At 41.2% G+C, this 20,567-nt stretch overlaps 1 protein-coding gene across 2 annotated transcripts; it reads left to right on the top strand.

The window, feature by feature from the left end:
• The first annotated feature begins 932 nt into the window (after positions 1 to 932).
• Positions 933 to 18,315, top strand: usp20 (ubiquitin specific peptidase 20). Of its 2 annotated transcripts, none has more exons than XM_034602041.1 (24): positions 933 to 1,715; positions 1,996 to 2,049; positions 2,668 to 2,730; positions 2,821 to 2,961; positions 3,100 to 3,202; positions 3,414 to 3,483; positions 3,572 to 3,685; positions 3,812 to 3,890; positions 5,180 to 5,687; positions 5,787 to 5,936; positions 6,550 to 6,662; positions 6,913 to 7,085; positions 9,570 to 9,664; positions 9,755 to 9,788; positions 9,880 to 9,925; positions 10,039 to 10,219; positions 10,346 to 10,472; positions 11,447 to 11,616; positions 14,191 to 14,272; positions 15,821 to 15,929; positions 16,025 to 16,127; positions 16,210 to 16,278; positions 16,374 to 16,544; positions 16,927 to 18,315. In XM_034602041.1, exons 1-23 carry the CDS (start codon positions 1,638 to 1,640, stop codon positions 16,529 to 16,531), a joined length of 2,820 nt encoding a protein of 939 aa, XP_034457932.1. In that variant the 5' UTR covers positions 933 to 1,637; the 3' UTR covers positions 16,532 to 16,544; positions 16,927 to 18,315. The 2 variants fall into 2 exon arrangements, with proteins under 2 accessions (XP_034457932.1, XP_034457931.1); XM_034602040.1 differs by having other exon boundaries at positions 3,812 to 3,911.
• The last annotated feature ends 2,252 nt before the right edge of the window (positions 18,316 to 20,567 follow it).

Here is a 20,567-nt window from a genome sequence, read left to right as displayed (position 1 = left end):
CAATAAAACCCAATTCTGATTCACATTAATATAGCATTTAGGGCACATTACAATGCCATCGATGGAAAGAATATTTACTAAAGTATTTAGACACAATGATGCACTTTAAATGTCTATTTCATAATTTTGCATCACTACATTTATTTGGCATTTGTAGTTACTTTTCAATATATTAAATGCTTACAAATACCAATGCAAAAAATGCATAATTAAATATAAAATATATAATTTAGTTAAACAAATGGTTCCCATTTTTTTTGGACTGTCACACATCAACTGTTCAAGGACCAAACAGGTAAAATATCCAACACTTAAATGAAAACAGATGTGTGTATCAGAACTTTGGTGTTTCTTCCTTTCTCACTCATTAATCATCTCACAACTTTCCTGACGTGGAGGTAAACTATCAAACTGCATGAAATAGATACAACAGCTACAACAGTGAAATGCGGTTTACAAATGAATACATCTGTATCAACAGTCTTATGATGTCACGTGAGTACAAAATAATAATAATAATCACTCAAAGTAACAAGAAGTTTGTAATTTTACTTCAGTAAAATAAGAAAAATGTAAACAGATGACTTTAACTTGTAATGGAGTATTTTTCCAATGCGGCACTTTTACTTAATTAAAGATCTGAGGATCTGAATAATTCTTGGCATACTGCATTTATAGTTATACGTTGTATGTACTGTAATGTCCTGTTATCATCTACACAGTAAATTAATTGTAATACACTTTTATACACTCGTATTTTAATCTATTTTAAACATCTATTGTTCAATTAATTTCTCAGAGTCTTACTTCCAATGGTTTTTATATTTAATTTTAAAATTACTTCACACTTAAAGCACTAGGGACCGATTTGAACGATGCACAATAAAGCGTCACTTCCGTAAACATCTTTCCATCAGGACATCCATTATTACACTGTAATCTATCTATCTATCTATCTATCTATCTATCTATCTATCTATCTATCTATCTAACTAACTAACTTTCTATCTATCTATCTATCTATCTATCTATCTGTACGTAGCACTTTATAAACAGATGTATAATCACTAAGATTGATTTCTCCCTTGGCTCTGTTATTGGTAGTGGGCTGGATTTGTGACGCTGACGTTCGTTTCTCCTCCTCCTTCTTCCAGCCTTGCGTCGTGCCGTGCCGTGCCGTGCCGTGCTGCTGTGGATGGGAGGGGGGAGTTGTTTGGGGATGCTGGGCCGGAGCTGTCGCGTTCTCTCTCGGCTCAGCTCGTCGGTTCCTCGCTAGCATCCGATCCGCGGCCGGGCATGGCTCGTGTGGCGGCGGAATGAGGAGCTTGCGGTGATCGCTGCTCGTTTTCGGTAAACACGGGTCGCTCCCGGCGGCTGCTGACATCGAACACACCGTGAGGCCTTTCCCTCTGCAGAGCTGTCACAGTCTGTGTGTGGGTACTGTGTTGTGCTGCTGCCGTGGGAAAGATGAACGATGTATGCCATCTTCATGTTGTGAGCTAGAGATGAAGGGCATGAGGTGTCTCGTTAATTTGTGTTGACATCACGAGGTTAGCATTAGCTACAACACCTTGACTCCTAGAGTTACTACAGCATTGTTATTACTGCCCTGTCACATTAGCAGAGAGTGAATAGCTATGGCTGAGCAAGACATTTGTCCCCACCTGGACTCCATAGGGGAGGTAACCAAAGAGGACCTGCTCCAGAAATCCAAGGTGGGTTTTCATTCATTTACAGTAAACACAATAATGCACAATGTCACACACCCACAGTGCAGGTCATCAGCTGTGTGTGTCATGGCCCCAGGTAAAGCTGCAATATGACTGATACAGCAGCCACACAAAAGTAATAGCAAGCATGTTAGATGGAGAGTACGTTAAGATGTTTTTGTTTATGCAACTAAAGCGTTAAGCATCCTGGTTTGTGTGTGTGTGTGTGCACTTTTAATAACATGTTCTATTCTTATCTGCTCATGTTCTCTTTCTATTGCTGCAGGGGACCTGCCAGTCGTGTGGAGCAGGTGGCCCGAACCTGTGGGCCTGTCTGCAGGTAACGTCAAGTCTCACATCCAAGAATTATATCAAGAAACTCACAGATCTGGAATCCACGCATCTCAAAACCATTTACATTGTCTCAGCTACTCATTGGTGGTAGTTGCAGGTTTCCCGTCCTATTTGTTACCTACAACAGCTGGAAAAGAATACCCTCCTATAAGAATATTTAAAATCCACTAGATCTGGATTTTCATTTTGATCCGAACCAAAAAATACACACTCACCGACATCACCAACCCGTTTAATATATCGGAATATTTCCATCAAGATTCACAGATCGTTTCTTTGAGAAATCCAACAACATTTTGAGGAAAAACAAAACAAAACAAATGTAAAATAAAAAAATGAAATAAGTCCTGGATCTTCCCTCTGATCCACAAATGCAGATGAAAACATAACCTCCTTGGCGGAGTTAACTTCTGCTGCACCATTACCAAAACATTTCAGATAGGGGGGCCAGGTGGATGCTTAATAATTAATAACGATGAAGGAAGTAGATTTTATTATTATTATTATTTTTTTTTTTAAAGATGCCAATTCATATAGATAGACAGATAGAGGAAATAATTCAAAAGCCGTGACATTCTGATTCTAATATGCTTTTCCTCTGCAGAATGATTGCCCTTACGTTGGTTGTGGAGAGTCCTACTCTGATCACAGCACCCTGCATGCACAGGTAAAGAACACCTGTGCCGCTGGTCAATATGGCAAAGTACTAACGCCAGAAGATTCGGCTGTATGATCTGTATGTGCGTGTTTCCTTCAGGCTAAACGGCACAATCTGACGGTGAACCTGACCACGTTCAGAATCTGGTGTTACGTTTGTGAGCGGGAGGTGTTTCTGGAGCACAGGCCCGCCCTGGTGCCAGTCCCCGCTGCTCCCCACCACTGCAAAGCCACGGAGCAGGTACGACTCCAACAAGGTCACATCACCTCATTTGATTTCTGTCCCTGTTCTAGTGGCGCTATTTCATATTCACACTACCTTTTTTTTTTTTTTTTACTCACCTTCATAATTATAGTATCTTTTTAATCGTTTTCCCAGGAAGCCGCTCCTCAGCCAGTAGGTCATCCACTGAAGGCCGTTCCAATCGCTGTGGCAGAAGACGAAGGTTCGGAGTCAGAGGAGGATGAGCTGAAACCTAGAGGTACAGCAAATCAGTTGTCAGCGTTTCTTCCCCCTAAACAATAGTCTACTTCTTTAGGTCATAGCTGCCATATGTAATAGATACATTCATTTGAATAGCCACCACATTGGTTTCTTTTAATCCAGACCACAAGTCATAATTATACTTTGGTGTCCCCCCCCTAGAATCTGGGGTTAATATCTAACACTTTTGCCGTTGCTGTTTTTCGTAGGCTTGACAGGAATGAAAAACATTGGAAACTCTTGCTACATGAATGCAGCTCTCCAGGCCCTGTCCAACTGGTGAGGTCACTTCCTCTCATTACCACGGATGTATGTCTCCTTTTCTATGTTTCTATTCATACATGTTTTCCTTCTGTTCCCTCGCCAGTCCTCCTCTCACTCAGTTCTTCCTGGACTGCAGTGGACTGGTCCGCACCGACAAGAAGCCTGCTCTCTGTAAGAGCTACCAGAAACTCATCTCAGAGCTCTGGCATAAAAAACGGTAACAGTCACGTTCTTTTCAAAGTGGCAGAAACAACAGCTATCCACTGAGACTATTATCTGTCAATCAACCATTCACATGAAATGATCTGTAATATACCGTCTCTCATGGCTGCTTCGCTCTCAGGCCCAGCTATGTAGTCCCCACCAGTCTGTCTCATGGCATCAAACTCGTAAACCCCATGTTTCGTGGTTACGCTCAGCAGGTAGGGGCAAGCACCCAGCAGGTAACTACACCTGGTCACACTCAACATCTTAACACTGTCTCGTCTTTTGTTTTTAAACTGTGAACCCTTTTAACCTAAAATGACTGAAATGTTGGTTCTTGTCACCAAAAGGTTCGACTTGAGTTGTTTACTTGTTTGCATGTTTTAAGGGGTGGCTGAATCTGTTTGGTTTAATTTTACGATTGTTTTTTTTTATTTTTTAATTTCAAGAACCAGAAAAAAAACGTATTGATGTTTTTTTTTCTCTCTGTTGAATTAAGGATAGACAAAGTCCTATTTGTTCCGTAATAATGATATTACAACACTATGCAAAGCCTCTTACAGATGGTGTTGGAAAAACAAATTGAATCTTTAATGAAAACTCGGACAGTAACACTGAGTGATTCATAGAAATGATAGCAGCCATTAAAGAGAGTGCAGTCAGTGCAAGCTGTAACTAGTTCATTCACTTTCTATGTTATTAACAAGTCAGGGATGTAATTGTAAAGATAAAACAAGGCTGTTGCTTTGGATGTTCTTATTGTTAATTCATCAGAGAGCTACACTTAATGTTATCATTCCTAAGTGCACAAATGCACACTAAGGTCTGCGTACTGTATTATCAGGAATTCTAGAGGGTTTGAGCCTTTTGTGGTTCTAGAAATGTTTATCAGCCGTGTGGAGCCCTGTGTGAATATTTCCTCTTATAGCATAAATTACTTATGGATAGTGCTATTATGGATATTTACATTGGTATATTAAAAATATTTTAATAGTAAATGAGGCCTCTATAGATAAATAGTATAGGAAAAAATGAATGACCTCAGTATTTGGACAAATATAGATTAAAAGGTGTCTTAAGATATCCACTGACTTCTTGCACTGACAATTTTATCAATGTTATTGCGGGATTACAGGTCAAAATGTTCCCATGTTCTTTCCACAAGTACTTTCCATGATATATCACTGATATTGGCTTAATCCTTTGTCACAATGGTTTGAACCAGTGTGCTTAAAGCGCATGAAACAAGCCCCAGAGTCGAGCTTTAAAACGACCAACTAAAATGTGTACTAACAGTATTTAAGCCCTTAAAAGTGTATCTCTTGAAAATGTTTACTTTAGTATTATTTTTCGCATATTTCTATTTCAATCTTCCTGTTATGAGATCAAGTTTACAGACATTTATCTGTAACTTATTCCTATTCTCTGCTAAACTCCTGTCTCTGTGTATGTAGCCATGTTATACATCCTCCTGTTGACTTAATGTCCTGTGCTTGTCTTGCTGCAGGACACTCAAGAGTTCCTGCGCTGTCTGATGGACCAGCTACACGAGGAGCTGAAGGAGCCTCTGACGGAGTGCAGCATGAGTGGCGAAGAAGGCGACGGGGAGGACAGAAGAGACGGCGACCGCTCCCCGTCGGAGGATGACTTCCTGTCTTGCGACTCTGGCTCCAGCAGCGACCGGGGGGAGGGAGGAGGCAACGGTGACGGTGAGCTGCTCGTGCAGGATGTGTGCGACGGGGTCAGGTTGCCGGTGGCTGGCGTCAGTCCCGGCGGGGTCATCTCGGAGAAGGAGAGGCTGAAGGAACGAAGAGTGTCCGGCTCGTCCCTCCGTGGAGGCTCGCAAGAGATGGACGAGGACGCTGATGTGGATACAGCGGCTGTGGAGGAGGTTCCTGCGACGGGGGAGGAAGAGGGGACGCCAACACCAACGCCAAACGCTGAGGTTCAAAACCAAGAAAACAACCAGACATTAAATACGCCACAAGTGCAAGCCCAGAGCAGCAACACCTCAGGTATAAGAATCCGATTATGTACAAACTAAACTTTACAAAGCCGCTCTCACATTTGAGTTGAGGATATTATACATTATATTCATGTGACACCTTTTGTAGAGCCAGACAATGAAGCATCCATGGCCCAGCCACAGTCCACTCCCTGCAGTCCTGTGCGGACACTTCAGGAGCTGCACACCAAACTGCCCTCAAGTCCACCTCGCTCCAGCCCGCTCCGCTCTGCAGGACCACTGTACTCGTTCAAAAAAGGTGAGGAAACGTCCTGGGGTTTGATAGACAAACCTCTGCTTTGAATATCCACATGGATATATGTACACAGTGCCATATGTGAGTTGCTGTGATACACATATTGGCAGCCGTGAGAGACTTTTGAGAGTCAAGGCACCAAATGTGATCCACCTTTCACGTTGTCTCTTCAACGTCGCAGTTTTGGACTCTGCGGATGGATTGTCTTCAAATTACACACGAGAGTTTATGAATACCAGACCGTATAACTATGATAATGATAATGTGGCATCTTTCACAACACAAGGTGCTTTACAAGTTAAAAATGATTTGTAGAACATTAGAGCACAAATGAAAGAGTAAAAATGTTTGAGATGATACAAGAGTGAAAATAACATAAACATTATAAAGTGATTAAAACTGCCAGTAAGATTAGAGCTTAGATAAGAAGTTAATAATTATTATGAATAATAAGTTGAAGGTGAATTCAGAAGATAAGTAGTTTCCTATCACATAGTAATAATATACACAGTCTTTTTGTTGCTTGCCTTTGTTTTAAGCACTTTGTCAGCTGGTCCCAGTCAAATAATGTCAACCTTACTAAGTCCGCCCCTCCCTGCTGTGACGGGTCTTCCAGCTCAGCTGCTGCTCAGTGCCAGGAAGAAGAAACAGTCCCACTATCGCAGTGTGATCTCCGACATCTTCGATGGCTCTATCCTCAGTCTGGTCCAGTGTTTAACCTGTGACAGGGTGAGCTGTGCTTCACATGTTTAAACACCAGGGGAAGCTACTCCCATCTTTGGTCAGACACCACAGTATATTACTTCTGCTATGTATCTGGTGGGGACAAAACTATGCCATGTGTAATTATGCAGTACTTAGTACATGATTTTAGTGATTAAAAAGAATGAGTTAAATTTAATTTAATTGTTTCTTTTACATATATGTATTGTTTCTATTAGGACATGCTGTGTAAACCACATCTCTGAATGTGTGACAGGTGTCTAACACAGTGGAAACCTTCCAAGACTTGTCCTTACCTATTCCTGGTAAAGAGGATTTGGCCAAACTCCACTCGTCCATCCACCAAAACCTTCCAGTCAAGACGGGGGTGTGTCCCGACACCTATGGCTCGCAGGGCTGGATCACCTACATCATGGACTCCATACGACGGTCAGTGGAGCATGTTTAGCCGATGCAGGCGTGCATGTCCCCTTAAATTCAAATTGTTTACAAATTGCACCACATTATTTACATTTGTAAATATCAGTTTTGTTCATTGCAGATCCAGTTAATTATTACCTGAGAAATTTGGTGAAAACATCAAAAAACACTCCCTATCACGCAATGTCAAAGAAATAAAAAAAAAAAATCCTTGATCCGCACCAAACTTTAATGGACTCTCTCCAGACCCATACTGGATCTTTCCAACATGTTTTGTGGTAATTGTCCAGTTTTTGCGTAATCTAGCTCAATAACAAAGAAATAGATTCAAACGCAGCCTCCTTGGTGAAGGTAATTAACATGGTGATGTTGTGCATTAGTCTGACGCTGTATGATTTATACTTTCTACTTTGTCTGCAGGGTTCTGACAAGTGGAATCTTGACTTATTATTAATAAGACTGTGTGAGGTGGTGGAGAACACACTTAGAGGCACAAGAGCTGCCACGTGTGATGCTCCACAGATGATGCATGCAAGGGCTTGTAGATCTGTCCTTGATTTGCTTGCAGCACTTAGATATGACGTCAGATATGTTTTTTTTTATAAACCACCCTTCAATCTGATCAGGACTTGATCTGGACCCTGAGTTTTGAAGTGTGCTGAAGCAGCATGGTGCATACTTGTACTTGAGCTGTCTGAGCGTAGTCCCTTCACCTTCCTTAGAATAAATTGGCAACCTTGCTGCTCTTTACCAGCCTGCAGGACGTCTGAGACTCGGGCCAGGACTGATTGCTCTGAGTAGACGGAGCAGGGCTTTGAAGTGATTGATCCAGTGCTTCCAGACAAGATTTGAGTGCTGAGTCATCAGACGACCCAACAGGAGTGATGTTGCATTTTCAAACACTGTAGAGGGTTTTGATAGTAGAGTAAAAATCAAGCAGGTTATGTCTTCTTCAGTGTTTCTTTGTTATTTTGCAGGATTACGCAAAAACAACTGCACTGATTTCCATGAAATGTTGTGCAGGGATGGGACATCACCCAAGAAAGATGTTGGAAATGTTAAAATGCTGGAGCGGATCCAGGAATGTCGAGATAGTGCGTTAGCCCTGGTGGAGGTGCCATACCTTTTAATGATGGGTATCTCCGGAAAAAATCTATTCGTTTGCACATACCTGGACAATGTCTTCTTCTTTTATCGTCATAGATAGCAGGAGGCACGCAGAGACAAGCTTTGGCTTTGGCATGAGACATTTTCTCATATTCCAGCAGTTCCCAGAAATCAAATATGAAAAGCTTCATCACAACAGTGTTTCCCTCTGTGAGTTCAGTGGTTTCTGAGGCACTGCAGTATTCTGGGCCTCCAGATTATGAGGAGCAAATGACAAGTAGTTTGCATATTGCCTCCGTGGAAGTAGCAGTGTCAGTGCTGCAGTTCCTCAGCTCCTGGGTAATGTGGGCAGTTAATAAACATGATGTTTAATGTCCGTCCTGGACTTTAGTGCTGCTCTTCTTTATACTCTTTATTTCTTTGAGCCTGATCTCTTGTAGTAGATACTTCTCCAAAGGGGGAGAAAGAAAAAAAGCTTTACAACAACCACTGTATATCCCCACATCCCCTCCCATACCATCCCACCCACAGTCCCAACATCCCAGATTGATAATAAATGAAAATAACAAAATGAAATAAATGTTATTATTATTATACATCTGAAATAAGAAAACAAGATTACATGATAAATAATAATAATAATAATAATAATAATAATAATAATAATAATAACAATAATAATATTAATAGTAAAGCTGTTCTACTCACACATTTTATATCAATAATGCAATTAATAGAGAACTAGAATGGGACTCAGTAGAGTGTACACCTCTGCCAAGGCCCAACAGTCTCCTTATGAAACCACATTTATATTCACTGGATCTGTATTTTTATTTGGATCTGCCTCAAATCTCACACACTAATAAATATCAGCCTCCTTTTCATCAAGATCCATGAATTACTCTCTGAGGAATCAACAAAAATGTTACTTATGCCCAATCTCACACAATGTTAGTAGAAAGTGAACGAAAGATTCCTGGATCTGCCTTCTGATCAGGATCTGCTCCAAAATCTAATGTGTTCTTCCTTAGGTCATGCTCCACCACTCCACACGATTCCATGGAAATCTGTTCAGTATTTTTTTCGTAATCCTGCTGACAATCAAACAAATGCAGACAAGAAAAATTAAATAAAAATAACCTCCTGTTAGACTGTTTCTTTGTGCCCTTGAGCTAGATGTTTTGGTTTCAAACCCACAACTTCACTCTGGTTCGGTCCTAGTTATCCCATCAGCCTTATCGGTCCAGGCAACATGACATATTAATTATTACATAATGCTGACCCATAAGAAGGTCATATTGTCAGTATGATGGCTGTCATGATACACAGTGAGGACGTCCTGGGGCTGTATATTTATATACGTTACATGTGTTTGTATTTGAACAGGTTTGTAGTCTCGTGTATCCCCACTTGGTTCTGGGGGCCCATGGTGACACTAGAGGACTGCCTCGCTGCCTTCTTTGCTGCAGATGAACTCAAAGGTAAACATCAATGTAAACATGCTATTCTACAATAATGTATGATTTGGAGGAAAGTGTCAGAATTAACATTACCATTCGTTCTTTTCTCAGGGGACAACATGTACAGCTGTGAGAGGTGTAAAAAGTGAGTGTGTGTGGTAAAACCCACATTGAGACCTTAACAACAAGGGTATTTTTAATTTACAATCATTTACATGATTTGTTGTTTTCCACAGGTTGAGAAACGGTGTCAAATATTGCAAAGTGCTGCGACTTCCAGAGGTAGGATATTTAGTTTTTCTTCATCTTATCAAATCTCTCTCTCGTTTTGAAGTCGGCCCCACAAAGAGTTCCTGACTGTTTTTGTTCCTGCATTATTTTGTTTCCGTTTGTAGATCCTGTGCATTCACCTGAAACGCTTCCGGCACGAGGTCATGTACTCGTTCAAGATAAACAGCCACGTGTCGTTCCCATTGGAGGGCCTCGACATGCAACCCTTCCTGGCTAAAGAGAGTCCATCTCAAGTCACCACTTACGATCTGCTGTCAGTCATTTGTCACCACGGCACGGCAGGAAGTACGCGTAGCTTTCTTTACCACAGATAAAGCATCTAGGCTTAACATATGCTTGATCTTAATCCGTTTGGTTTTATCTGTGCGGGGTCTTTCTTAACACTTCTCCTCTCTTGCCCGTTTTCTGCAGGTGGACACTACATAGCTTACTGTCAGAATGTGATTAATGGACAGTGGTATGAGTTCGACGATCAGTATGTAACAGAGGTCCATGAGACGGTGGTGCAGAATGCAGAGGCCTATGTGCTGTTCTACAGGTGAGCATTGGGAGACCCTGTGATTAGAGCCCTGGTAATAACATCTCTCCTGAGTGATCTGATGACAACTAGTCAGCGCTAAGTCCAGGTCTGAACGCACCCAATGCGTCCTGAGATCCGATCTGGTCTGGGACACATGTGGCCATATTTAAAAGACGGCCTACTCAGCTGACGTCCTCGGACCTGCTACAGTTTAAACATATTTTTAAGCTTCTCAGTGTCCATATATTGATTTGTTTGTTGCCACTGCCAGAATAGCAACACTGTTCAACACATACACCATAATGGCTGATACTTTTTCTTTCTTCATGGCAGCGGCATTCATTAATCCGCTCTACCTCTTTCTCTCTCTCTCTCTTTTTTGTGCCAACACATGCACACACTATCTGTGTGTCAATTCAGAGGACGCATCCTTTGAAGGACCTGGTCTACGCAGTCCACATCGGCTACAGCCTTGATTGGCAGCGTAGACCGCGTCGGCTGAACCGAAATGAGTTGGTCTGGTCTTCTTATTGCGTTACCAGTTTGCCCCGCCCTTACAGCCATTGCCTAGCAACAGAGCTATGAATTAGAAAGTTATTTGGTTGATTAAAAAGGCTGAACATTTTTTTTTTACAACCTGTGAACTGTTAGCTGCTTGGTTGAGTACTTACATTTAGAAAATACATTCTTTAGACTTTTTCACCTCACTTACTACCGCCATTACCATGTTGAAAAACAGTCACTGAAGCACAACGAATCATGGGGCAGGTTGGGCCGGTAAGGTTCCACCCGGTGGAGCCTCCGATGCGGGGAAGGACACGTTTGTCGACCGCGTTTGAAGGAGCCTTCGAGGATGCATTTTAATGCTGGTGTGAACAGAGCACTTGTGATCGGATCTCTCAGGACGGATGTTAAAACCAGGTCTGAATGGGGCCCATGAGACGTTTATCCCGAATCTACTCTGACTGACTTTTTTCTCTCGACACGTGCAGGAAGAGCAGCGAGGAGTCGGTGAGAGAGCGGCAGAAGGTGGTGGCTCTGGCCAACATGAAGGAGCCCAGCCTGCTGCAGTTTTACATCTCCAGAGAATGGCTCAACAAGTTCAACACCTTCGCAGAACCAGGCCCCATCAGCAACCACACATTTCTCTGTCAGCATGGGGGTGAGCGGCATGTTGTGTCTATTTCTTTAAGATCTTTTCTGTCATCCTAATCCTGCCTTAACACACTGATAAGACAGGATTACAGTGCATGTTTATTAAACGCCACTGCTTTTTACTTATAAACTTCAGCTCTGTGAAAACAGTTCGGCGGATGTTTGTCAAGTCTGAGAAAACAACTGACAATCATGTTTTTTTTGGCTTAGAGAACACAGAAATGACAAACGACCAGAAAGCAAGTACGATAAATCAATTACTCACAATAACAGTAATTATGTTACTTGACAGGTTACCCAGTTGCAAAAGAAATAGGTCACATTACTCGTTCTACTTTCTGGGTCACAGAAAAGAAAACAAGACGCTGTTTGTTTTAACAAGCCTCCACTTTGCCATAAGGAAGCATTTACTTTCAGCCTCGTCACACTTCCCGCCTGTGTGCTAAGCTAACAGGTCCTGCAGCAGTCTGTCACCTGTAGGAGTGGAAACTGGTTTAATATCCCACACAAATTACTATTCACATTTTATTTTGACTAAGTAAAGTTTAAATTAAACTTTTACATCTTTGAAGGGTTTGTAACTGCGCTGTAGTTGTGACCGACGTGTTCTCAGTTTTTGGACTTTAGATGTTGGCAGATATTTCCTTTTTATTATGGTCTGAGCAAAGAATAGTCCGAGGACCCTGAGGACTTAGTTGCTCATTTCAGTTTTTGTCTTTCTATGCATTTCACGGGCCTTAAAGGGATAGTTCACCCAAAAATGAAAATTCACTCATTATCTACTCAACACTATGCCGATGGAGGGGTGGGTGAGCCCCGACATTCAAATCCGACTCAAAGCAAAGCATTCTGGGTCTCTCCTTTACGTCCCAGTAAGACAGATAAGAATGTCAACCCCAAACTGTTGAGGTAACAGTGTTCTGGAATAAGTAAAGCCAGGCATAAACTGTGTGATTTGAGCCTGACTTTGACGCAATTTTTGAGTCGCATAACTCATTTTAGAGTCTAACTGATTTGTGTGGTTTCTTGTCCAACGTCGTGCAGTGTCGGTCACACTGGACTCAGGATGCAGAGTCCGGCTCAAATTCAAGTTCAGTTTACAAAAGTCAGTCCAAGAGAAAGCAGAGGAAGATCAGAGGTCATACTCGTTGGAAATGTACCAAACAAAGTGCTGGAACATTGAACTCATAAGACAAACTGACAGAACTGCAGAGAAACTCAGAGACTAAAAGAGGAGGAGACAACGAGACCCAAGTGAGACACATCAGAGCAGGTCCGTGTCATCAGGAGGATCAGGAAGTGAAGTGACCTGACCTGATACGAGACGAGATGTGATTTTCAAAATTAAACAGGAAACAAGGAAACATGCAGAATGGTCTGTATTTATATAATTGGTCTATGTTCTGTATTTATAAAGCACTTTTCTAGTCTTGATGACCACTCAAAGCGCTTCACAGTGCAGTACAGTTCAGTTCCATTCAGTATCTTGCCCAAGGACACTTTGGCATGCAGATGGGGAAGACTGGGATCGGACTGCTGATCAATACAGCTTATCCTTTGAGAGTGGTAGGGGGAGCTGGAGCCAGTTGAAATTGGCCTAGAGGCGGGGTACACCCTGGACAGGTCGCCAGCTTATCTCAGGGCCAATCTGTCTATAGTTCGTCCCCCAACTTCACGGAAGTCTAATACATAGTCTAATACTGTAATAAAAATGCAGTTATTTAACCCTATTGGCTAGAGACAAGCATAATATTCATGTGAAGTCGACTTGCTGATCAGTATCAGTTACTGAATACTTAATTCATTTCTTTGTCAGGTGATAAATTGCAAGCTTTCAAAACAATTCCAAAACAAGACAGAGCCTTTTTACACGCGCCAATGCCTGAAAGTTCGATGCATATGATAACATTGTGCAGGAAAAGGTGCAGCGTCAACATCTAGGCTGCCAAAATAAAGAAGGAGAAGAAGATGTTAACGCGTTCAACTAGGTATCATGTTTCCATCACAGGAAGCCAGAGCCGCAGCCGGAGCAGATAAATCCTGTGTCCTCTGCAGAGTCATTTGAGCTGGGAGTGAATGCCGATTGTGTCCATTCCCATTTAGGACTAAAAAATGGTGTTAGTGGATTTGTTGACCAGTGGAAAAGGAGTGTAAGTCGCCCACAGTCCCAGAGATCGTGCACAGATGGACATTTTTTAAGGGAAATTTCTGGCTTCTCTTGACGTTTCAGCTTCCAGGACAGATAATTCTTGTTCTCAACCCGAAAAAACAAAGCACTCATCTGTGTTATTCCCTCAATAATCTAAACCAAACTACCTCACTGGTTGTTTCTATTGGATTCGCACGATTATTGGCTTGTTTTTATGTCTTGACTGGAAAAAAAACCATCATTGCTTTATTGCTTTTGTAAGTTACAGACCATCACTGTTTAACAAGACAGCCGGGACGAGGGAGGGGATTTTGTGTTGGAGGAATAAAAATGCACTGTTGGCGTGAGCGTTCTCTCTGGTCTCCATTTACAGACCAGGAAAAAGGTCGTAGATTCATCCTTTAACTCTGAACATATTTTTTCTCTGTCCAGGGATCCCTCCTAATAAATACAACTACATTGACGACCTGGTTGTGATAGTTCCTCAGAATGTGTGGGAGTACCTTTACAACAGGTAAATCTTGCAGCATGCTACCATTTTAGTGAACGACAAAATGCACGAAGGAATTTGTTTGAGAGTTGTACATACATTTCGATAAAGTGAAACTAAAAACCAAACTATATATATTTGTCAGCTAAATAATGTTTAAACTGCAACTGTTATTTACCCGTCTCTTATTCTAAAATGTTATTTTTCCTGAAACTAGTGTGTTTTATATGAGATTCATAATTTTATATTTGACTTGATTGCATTTGCTTAATGCTTTAAAGTTGTTTTGAAATGGTTTTACCCACTTGGACATAAGTTCCCCAGTGGTCAAATACTTGAATACTCCAAAATGCTTGGTGTGAAAAAACTTTTATATCTTTTGGGAATTTAAAGATGAGATATCAGTTAATGAGGCTTTAAATCAATCCAAACTTTTAAATTGAAGCTTATAAATCTGACTCCTCCTCTTTTTTACAATATGTCGTGAAGACCAGTAAGAGTTGTCACCTGGAAAACAACCAAGTTGGAGCGTACAAAATGTCAAAAAGAATAGATGGTCTATTTCAATCTGATTGATATGATAATCGTTTTATCACAGCTGCAGACATATGTAACAGTATTATAATATGTTTTAAACTTTTTCTTTTAAAGAACACGCTGCAAACTGAGTTTATGTATCTTTACCACAAAGTTACTGAAGAAACATTGATTAGAAATCGTCAAAATGAAGAGAAAACAATGGTTTTACAGGGTTCAGATCTGGTTTTAAGATCCGTCATGAGTGATCAGATTACAAGTTGTCAGTGCCAGGTTCAGGTCTGAACACACCTGAATGTGTCCCGAGATCTGATCACTCAGACCATATTCTGAGGTTGTCTGGGTTTCATGCGGCCACATTCTTTTTGCTGTGTGAAGGCCAATGTTTCCTGGGCCACATATGAAGGACCACCCACTCAGCTGACGCCCTCTGACCTGCCACGGTTTAAACACATTCTCAGTGTCCATACGTCGATTTGTCTGTAGCCACAATAACAACACTGACCAACTAATAATGACTCACAATTTTCTAACCGTAGTCAAATCTTTCTTCATTGTAGATCTGCAGCCCATTGATTCATTCAGCCCCTCCCGTCTCAGCTCGCTCTCTTTCTCACCCTCTGTCTATCTCTTCCTCGTGCAGACACACACACACACACACACATTGTCATCGGATAAACTCAGACTGGATTAAATCATTTGCTGTTGGCAAACACCAATGAAACACGCGATTATTTGCACGTAGAGCGAGGAAGTGAGATCCCATTACAAGTGGTCACAGGAGACACATTCAGGAGGCATTTTAATACCAGGTCTGAACAGACGAACTTAACACTGTCGACTTGTGATCGAATCTCTCAGCACTGACGTTAATACAAAGGCTCGAACAGGGCCAGATTTTCAGTTGAGCGTTGTTTGATTTTCATTGGGTGCTTACTCTCACGCTTTATTCATTTGAGTCAAGCTGTCTGTTGTCGAGCCTTTCTGCTAAATGTTTGTGTGTGTGTTTGTGTGTTTGTGTGTGTGTGTGTGCAGTTTTGGAGGCGGCCCTGCAGTCAACCACCTGTACATGTGTGCCATCTGCCAGGTGGAGATCGAAGCTCTGGCTAAACGCAGAAAAATGGAAATCGACACCTTCATCAAGGTGACGGCTTGTATTCTTTTTTTAACCTATGCGCAAATATGTCAGTACACTTTGTTTTGGGTGTTGAATGAGCAGTTTTCACTGTTTGCCTGCAGCTGAACAAAGAGTTCCAGGCCGAAGAGGCTCCGTCAGTGATCCTGTGTATCAGCATGCAGTGGTTTCGAGAGTGGGAGGGCTTTGTGAAGGGCAAAGACAATGGTATGATCCTGCAGCTACACACATTTAGGTTGTTTATCTTTTGTTGGTACAACACATTTGACATGATTTTTTTTGGTTTCAGAGGCGCCTGGTCCCATCGACAACAGTAAAATCGGCGTCATGAAGAGCGGACACATACAACTAAAGCAAGGTAAACATCAGCATCGGTCGCGGAGGCTGTAAAGGTGGAAACGTAGAAAAACAGGTGGTTCTTTAAATGTTTTTAACATGTTTTTCTCTCCTCAGGTGCAGACTATGGTCAGATCTCAGAGGAGACGTGGCAGTACTTGTTGGGTATTTATGGCGGCGGCCCTGAGATCGCGGTGAGACAGACGGTGGCCCCTGCCGACCCCGACAGCCTCCACGGCGAGAGGAAAATCGAGGCAGAGACCAGAGCACTTTGAGATATAAAGAGAGGTTGGAACCTTTTCTTAAATGGGCAACACTGCAGTCAGTGCTTTAACCCCCCCTGCATACACACAGACCTGCACACAATCACATGTTTTAATGTACTTTGGGTAATGTGTAACATTTTACTGGAAGCGGTGGTCCTGGAGCTTGTAGCCCGTCCTGGAACCTGCATCATTTCCACCCACTTTGCTAAAGTCAGCTGCATGAGCTCAGAAATTCCTCTCTGGCCTGCAGAGAGCGCGATATCTACACGATCTGGCCAAGAATAATAGAGGAGGAATATCCAGTTAATAAACAGCTGTAAATTCAATCTTGACTGTGCGAGCTGAGGGCACATGAAAGGTCTGCTTTGTTCTCAACCTGTTTCTCAACTTTTACTTATCCCCAGGTCTTCTGATTCCACGTTTCACTCCTGCCCTCACAAGACGCTGAGGAATTTGCACCTTGGTGAAGAAGCCTTGCTGTGAGCACTTTGTAAATGTAGCAACATATTACGCCGAGTCTGTGTCGCAGGGAGGTGATAAAGGCACTTAACTATCACATAGTTTATTTATTGGACAACTCTGATCCTCGATGTTAAAAAGGTGTAGTAATAATCGTATCAGCATCCCTGGCTGTGTGTGGTAGCTATGGTGTTTCAGTGGCTGCTGTATAGCGACTCTAGGTGTCATATACTGCTCAGCTGGCGGTGGTGGGCCGACAGCCGCTGGCATCGTGAGCCAGAACGACGAGGAGGACAGAACTGCAGCGTGATGTTTGGTTTTCATGACTTCTCCTCTAGTCGTCGGAAGCAACAACAACCAGTAGACGTTAACAAGCTTTATGTTGTTTGCCTGTTTACTAGTTGCATAGGAACGTGAGAGATATTGCATAAATCATACTCTTGCACCTCCAACCTTAAGTAGACAAACACTGAGCCCTCAGGAATGAAAGACTTCTGTTTGTTTCAGCCAGTGAAATGACCAGATTAATGGACTCTTAAAGGTAAAATACCACAGTGGGTTTGTTTGCATGTATGGAGTCTAAAAACACACATTTTAGGGTCATTTATAATTGAACAGCTTCAAAATACATGCAACTGAGAACTCCTCTTTTTGGACCAGTAAGGATATTTCACTGACACCAGTTGTTTGGCGGGACAATGACAAATTTAAGTGTTCAAAAGTATGGAAATATTGACTATTTCTATTCAGTTTATATCAGTACTATACAGAAATCAAACTTAGCAACATGTAGATATTGTTTTCGAGTAGAGAAATACCAAATTTATTAAAAGACTGATTTAAGACAGAGAGATTGCAGAAAGAAAATGATGTATCTGGTGCAATAACGAAGGAGCATTAAGAGAATGTCTATAACAGGCTTCTCTGATAGGGAGTTGACACAGGGAGGTTGTAGGATTTATTGCGACGTGAATAACATTATTAGAGGATATAAATCCAAATTGACCAGGAATGCAGTGTCCATTTAAACCAAGAGGGGGCAGTATTAAGAGATGAGATGAGAGAAATAATCTCACAAAATAATTAGCACAACATGCACAAACTCATACCTGTAAAAGCGGTGAGGTCATTTATGGTACTATTTTGTTTTTGTCAAATATATTTATTTATTGTTGAAAATATATTGTTTTCAGTTCATCAGACGAATGAAGCTGTTTCCTGTGGAAGGGGGTTGTTTACTAGAAGGCATTTGCTTCGTAAAATATTTATGCGTCTCCAATTTCTCATTGCTGAGTATTCCATGTAAAAATACACCTGTTTTCACTGTGTAACACTCCATGGTTTCCTTATTCAAGATTCTGTTGTAAAGACACGTCCATCCAAAGAGCAAGTGAAGAAACACGAGGATCCCCAAATCACAGAGCTCAGTTTCGAGAAAATCTTATACCTTGTTTGTTTCTTATGTTATGTATATAATTTAATCACAAACCCATCAGACACAGGTGTGTTGTACATTTTTACATAATTTGCGACAGTTCTAACCTCTGCCAACAGTTACTGGCAGCAACTATGTTTTATTCTGAAATATCAAGAAAAACACATTGGGTAGATTGTCTAATCAGTGCGAGATTACATTCAAACTGGAGTAAAATCTTTAGGAGAAATGCTGAGTCAGTCCAAGTCAAGTTAAATAAACCTCGTCCTCCACTGTCTCACTGTAGATAAATCACATGCTTGCCTTGTGACCCGTGGAAAATAAAATCCATCAATCATGTAGTCAGATAAAACTTTGCCTTTCCATGTTCCATATGTACTTATGAATAAGCACCAATTTTGAAAGCTAAAAACTAAAACAAAACCTCTAGAAGTCAGAGATCCACTTGGACAAATGCTGCTATTCACATATTACCAGTCGAAACTAACACAAGACTATTTGATATACACAAGTGAAAATGGGTACAAACCTACAGTTTTCAATACGATATAACTAAATATGAGAACGCACATTGTACAGAACAGTACTTTAGCTGCCATGCAGTATTCACGTGACACAGGGGTCAATACATTTCACTTTTTATCTACTGATTTTGTTGCAGAATTAGAAGAATTAAATCTGAAATATAGACATGAAAATTATAACTTGAATTTGAAAGAATATGATCAAGTCAAAACTGATGATCTGCAGTACAGTCACTCTGCCTTGGAACACAGTGCCTTCAAGCCCTTCCACACCCACAATGCACCTGCACAGGTCTTGGTGACCTCATATGAATTCCCTGCATAGCTCTGCTCAGCTTCAGCCTGAGCGTGGGTCAGCCACATAAAGTGAAAACATCTGTTTGTGTTCGGAGGCTTCAGTAAATCTTCATCCACCTTCACACAAGAAAGTACAGAAGTGCATTGCATTCACAAAAGAAATTAAAAAGTTTCTCATAATTGTGGGTTAGTGAGTCAAGTTATGACTAAACTATCTCGTAATTATTAGGAAAGATGTCATACATTTCCAAACTCGTAATTTTAATAAATCAGTGGGACAGGAGTTGGCTTCATTGTGAATCATCTGGTTTTACGATGTCTTCAGTATCAGAGAAATTCAATGGTAGCTGTGTGTACATCCAGTGTAAAACATAAGGAAGCAAATTGCTATTTAATCTTGTTTTCATCAAAAAACATAACTATTAATTAAATTCTGACCCATTTCTCTTAATTACGAGACCAGTTTCTTGTAATTTTGGAATCTTTTCTTGTAATTTTGGGGGGGGCACTCCTGTCATCTTTGGATGTTTATTCGCTGTCGCACAAAGAATCAGATAAGATACTCAATGCCGGTATCATGTTTGGTAAATCTGAAGCTGGAGCCAGGAGCCAGTTAACCGAGCACAGCGAGTGTAAACAGGAAAACTGCAAACCTGGTTCTGTCCAAAACTGAGAGACCTATTATTGTTTCTATCTGTATAAAAACCAAAGTGTTGAAACTATTTGAAAGAGTCGTGCTAGATGTTTCCCTTTGTTTACAGCATTTATGCTAAGCTAACCAACTTCAGTTCCACAATTACTATACATGTGAAAGAAGTACTGATCTTCTCATCTAACCCTGCAGGAAACTATAGAAGAGACTACTAATCTTTTTAAAATATTGGGTATATATCTGCCATTGCCAATAAGCTCTCTTTGGAGCCCCACCTATGCTAGGGACCAAAACTTTGTCACAAACTAGACAAAAAAGACCTTATTCCCATGGGCCTTAAAAGCCCCACGATCTATGTTGTTTAAATGTAATTTATCACCTGTAGTAATTTGATTTTCTGCAATTTTGTTTGGGAATATTCACCAATAAAGCACAATATTTTTTGACATGTAAGATCCATTTGTTGCTCAGTGGATTATATTTGCCCCGTGGCCCCAGGAGGGTAAATCAATCCATACTAGGGCTGAAAATCTAAATATTCTCTCCTGAATACATTTTTGTCCCTTAATTTATAACCTTATATTTGTGTTTATGGCCTCAGTAAATCTTCATTCACCTTCACTCAAGAAAGTACAGAAGTGCATTGCATTCGCAAAAGAAATTTCAAAGTGTCTCATA

The sequence above is a fragment of the Hippoglossus hippoglossus genome, chromosome 12 (genome assembly GCF_009819705.1).
Source record: "Hippoglossus hippoglossus isolate fHipHip1 chromosome 12, fHipHip1.pri, whole genome shotgun sequence".
In the NCBI taxonomy this organism is placed as follows: Eukaryota; Metazoa; Chordata; class Actinopteri; order Pleuronectiformes; family Pleuronectidae; genus Hippoglossus; species Hippoglossus hippoglossus.
The sequence above is the reverse complement of the archived record's forward strand: the minus strand, read 5'-3'. Positions and strand labels throughout refer to the sequence as shown.

What these genes read in the sequence shown, in the direction of transcription:
- usp20 (XM_034602040.1), top strand. Translation starts at nt 1,638, where the DNA reads ATGGCTGAGCAAGACATTTGTCCCCACCTGGACTCCATAGGGGAGGTA. An exon ending in ATCATGGACTCCATACGACG is followed by an intron (nt 7,086 to 9,569) that starts GTCAGTGGAGCA and finishes GTATTTGAACAG; the next exon opens with GTTTGTAGTCTCGTGTATCC. An exon ending in ATTTCTCTGTCAGCATGGGG is followed by an intron (nt 11,617 to 14,190) that starts GTGAGCGGCATG and finishes TTCTCTGTCCAG; the next exon opens with GGATCCCTCCTAATAAATAC.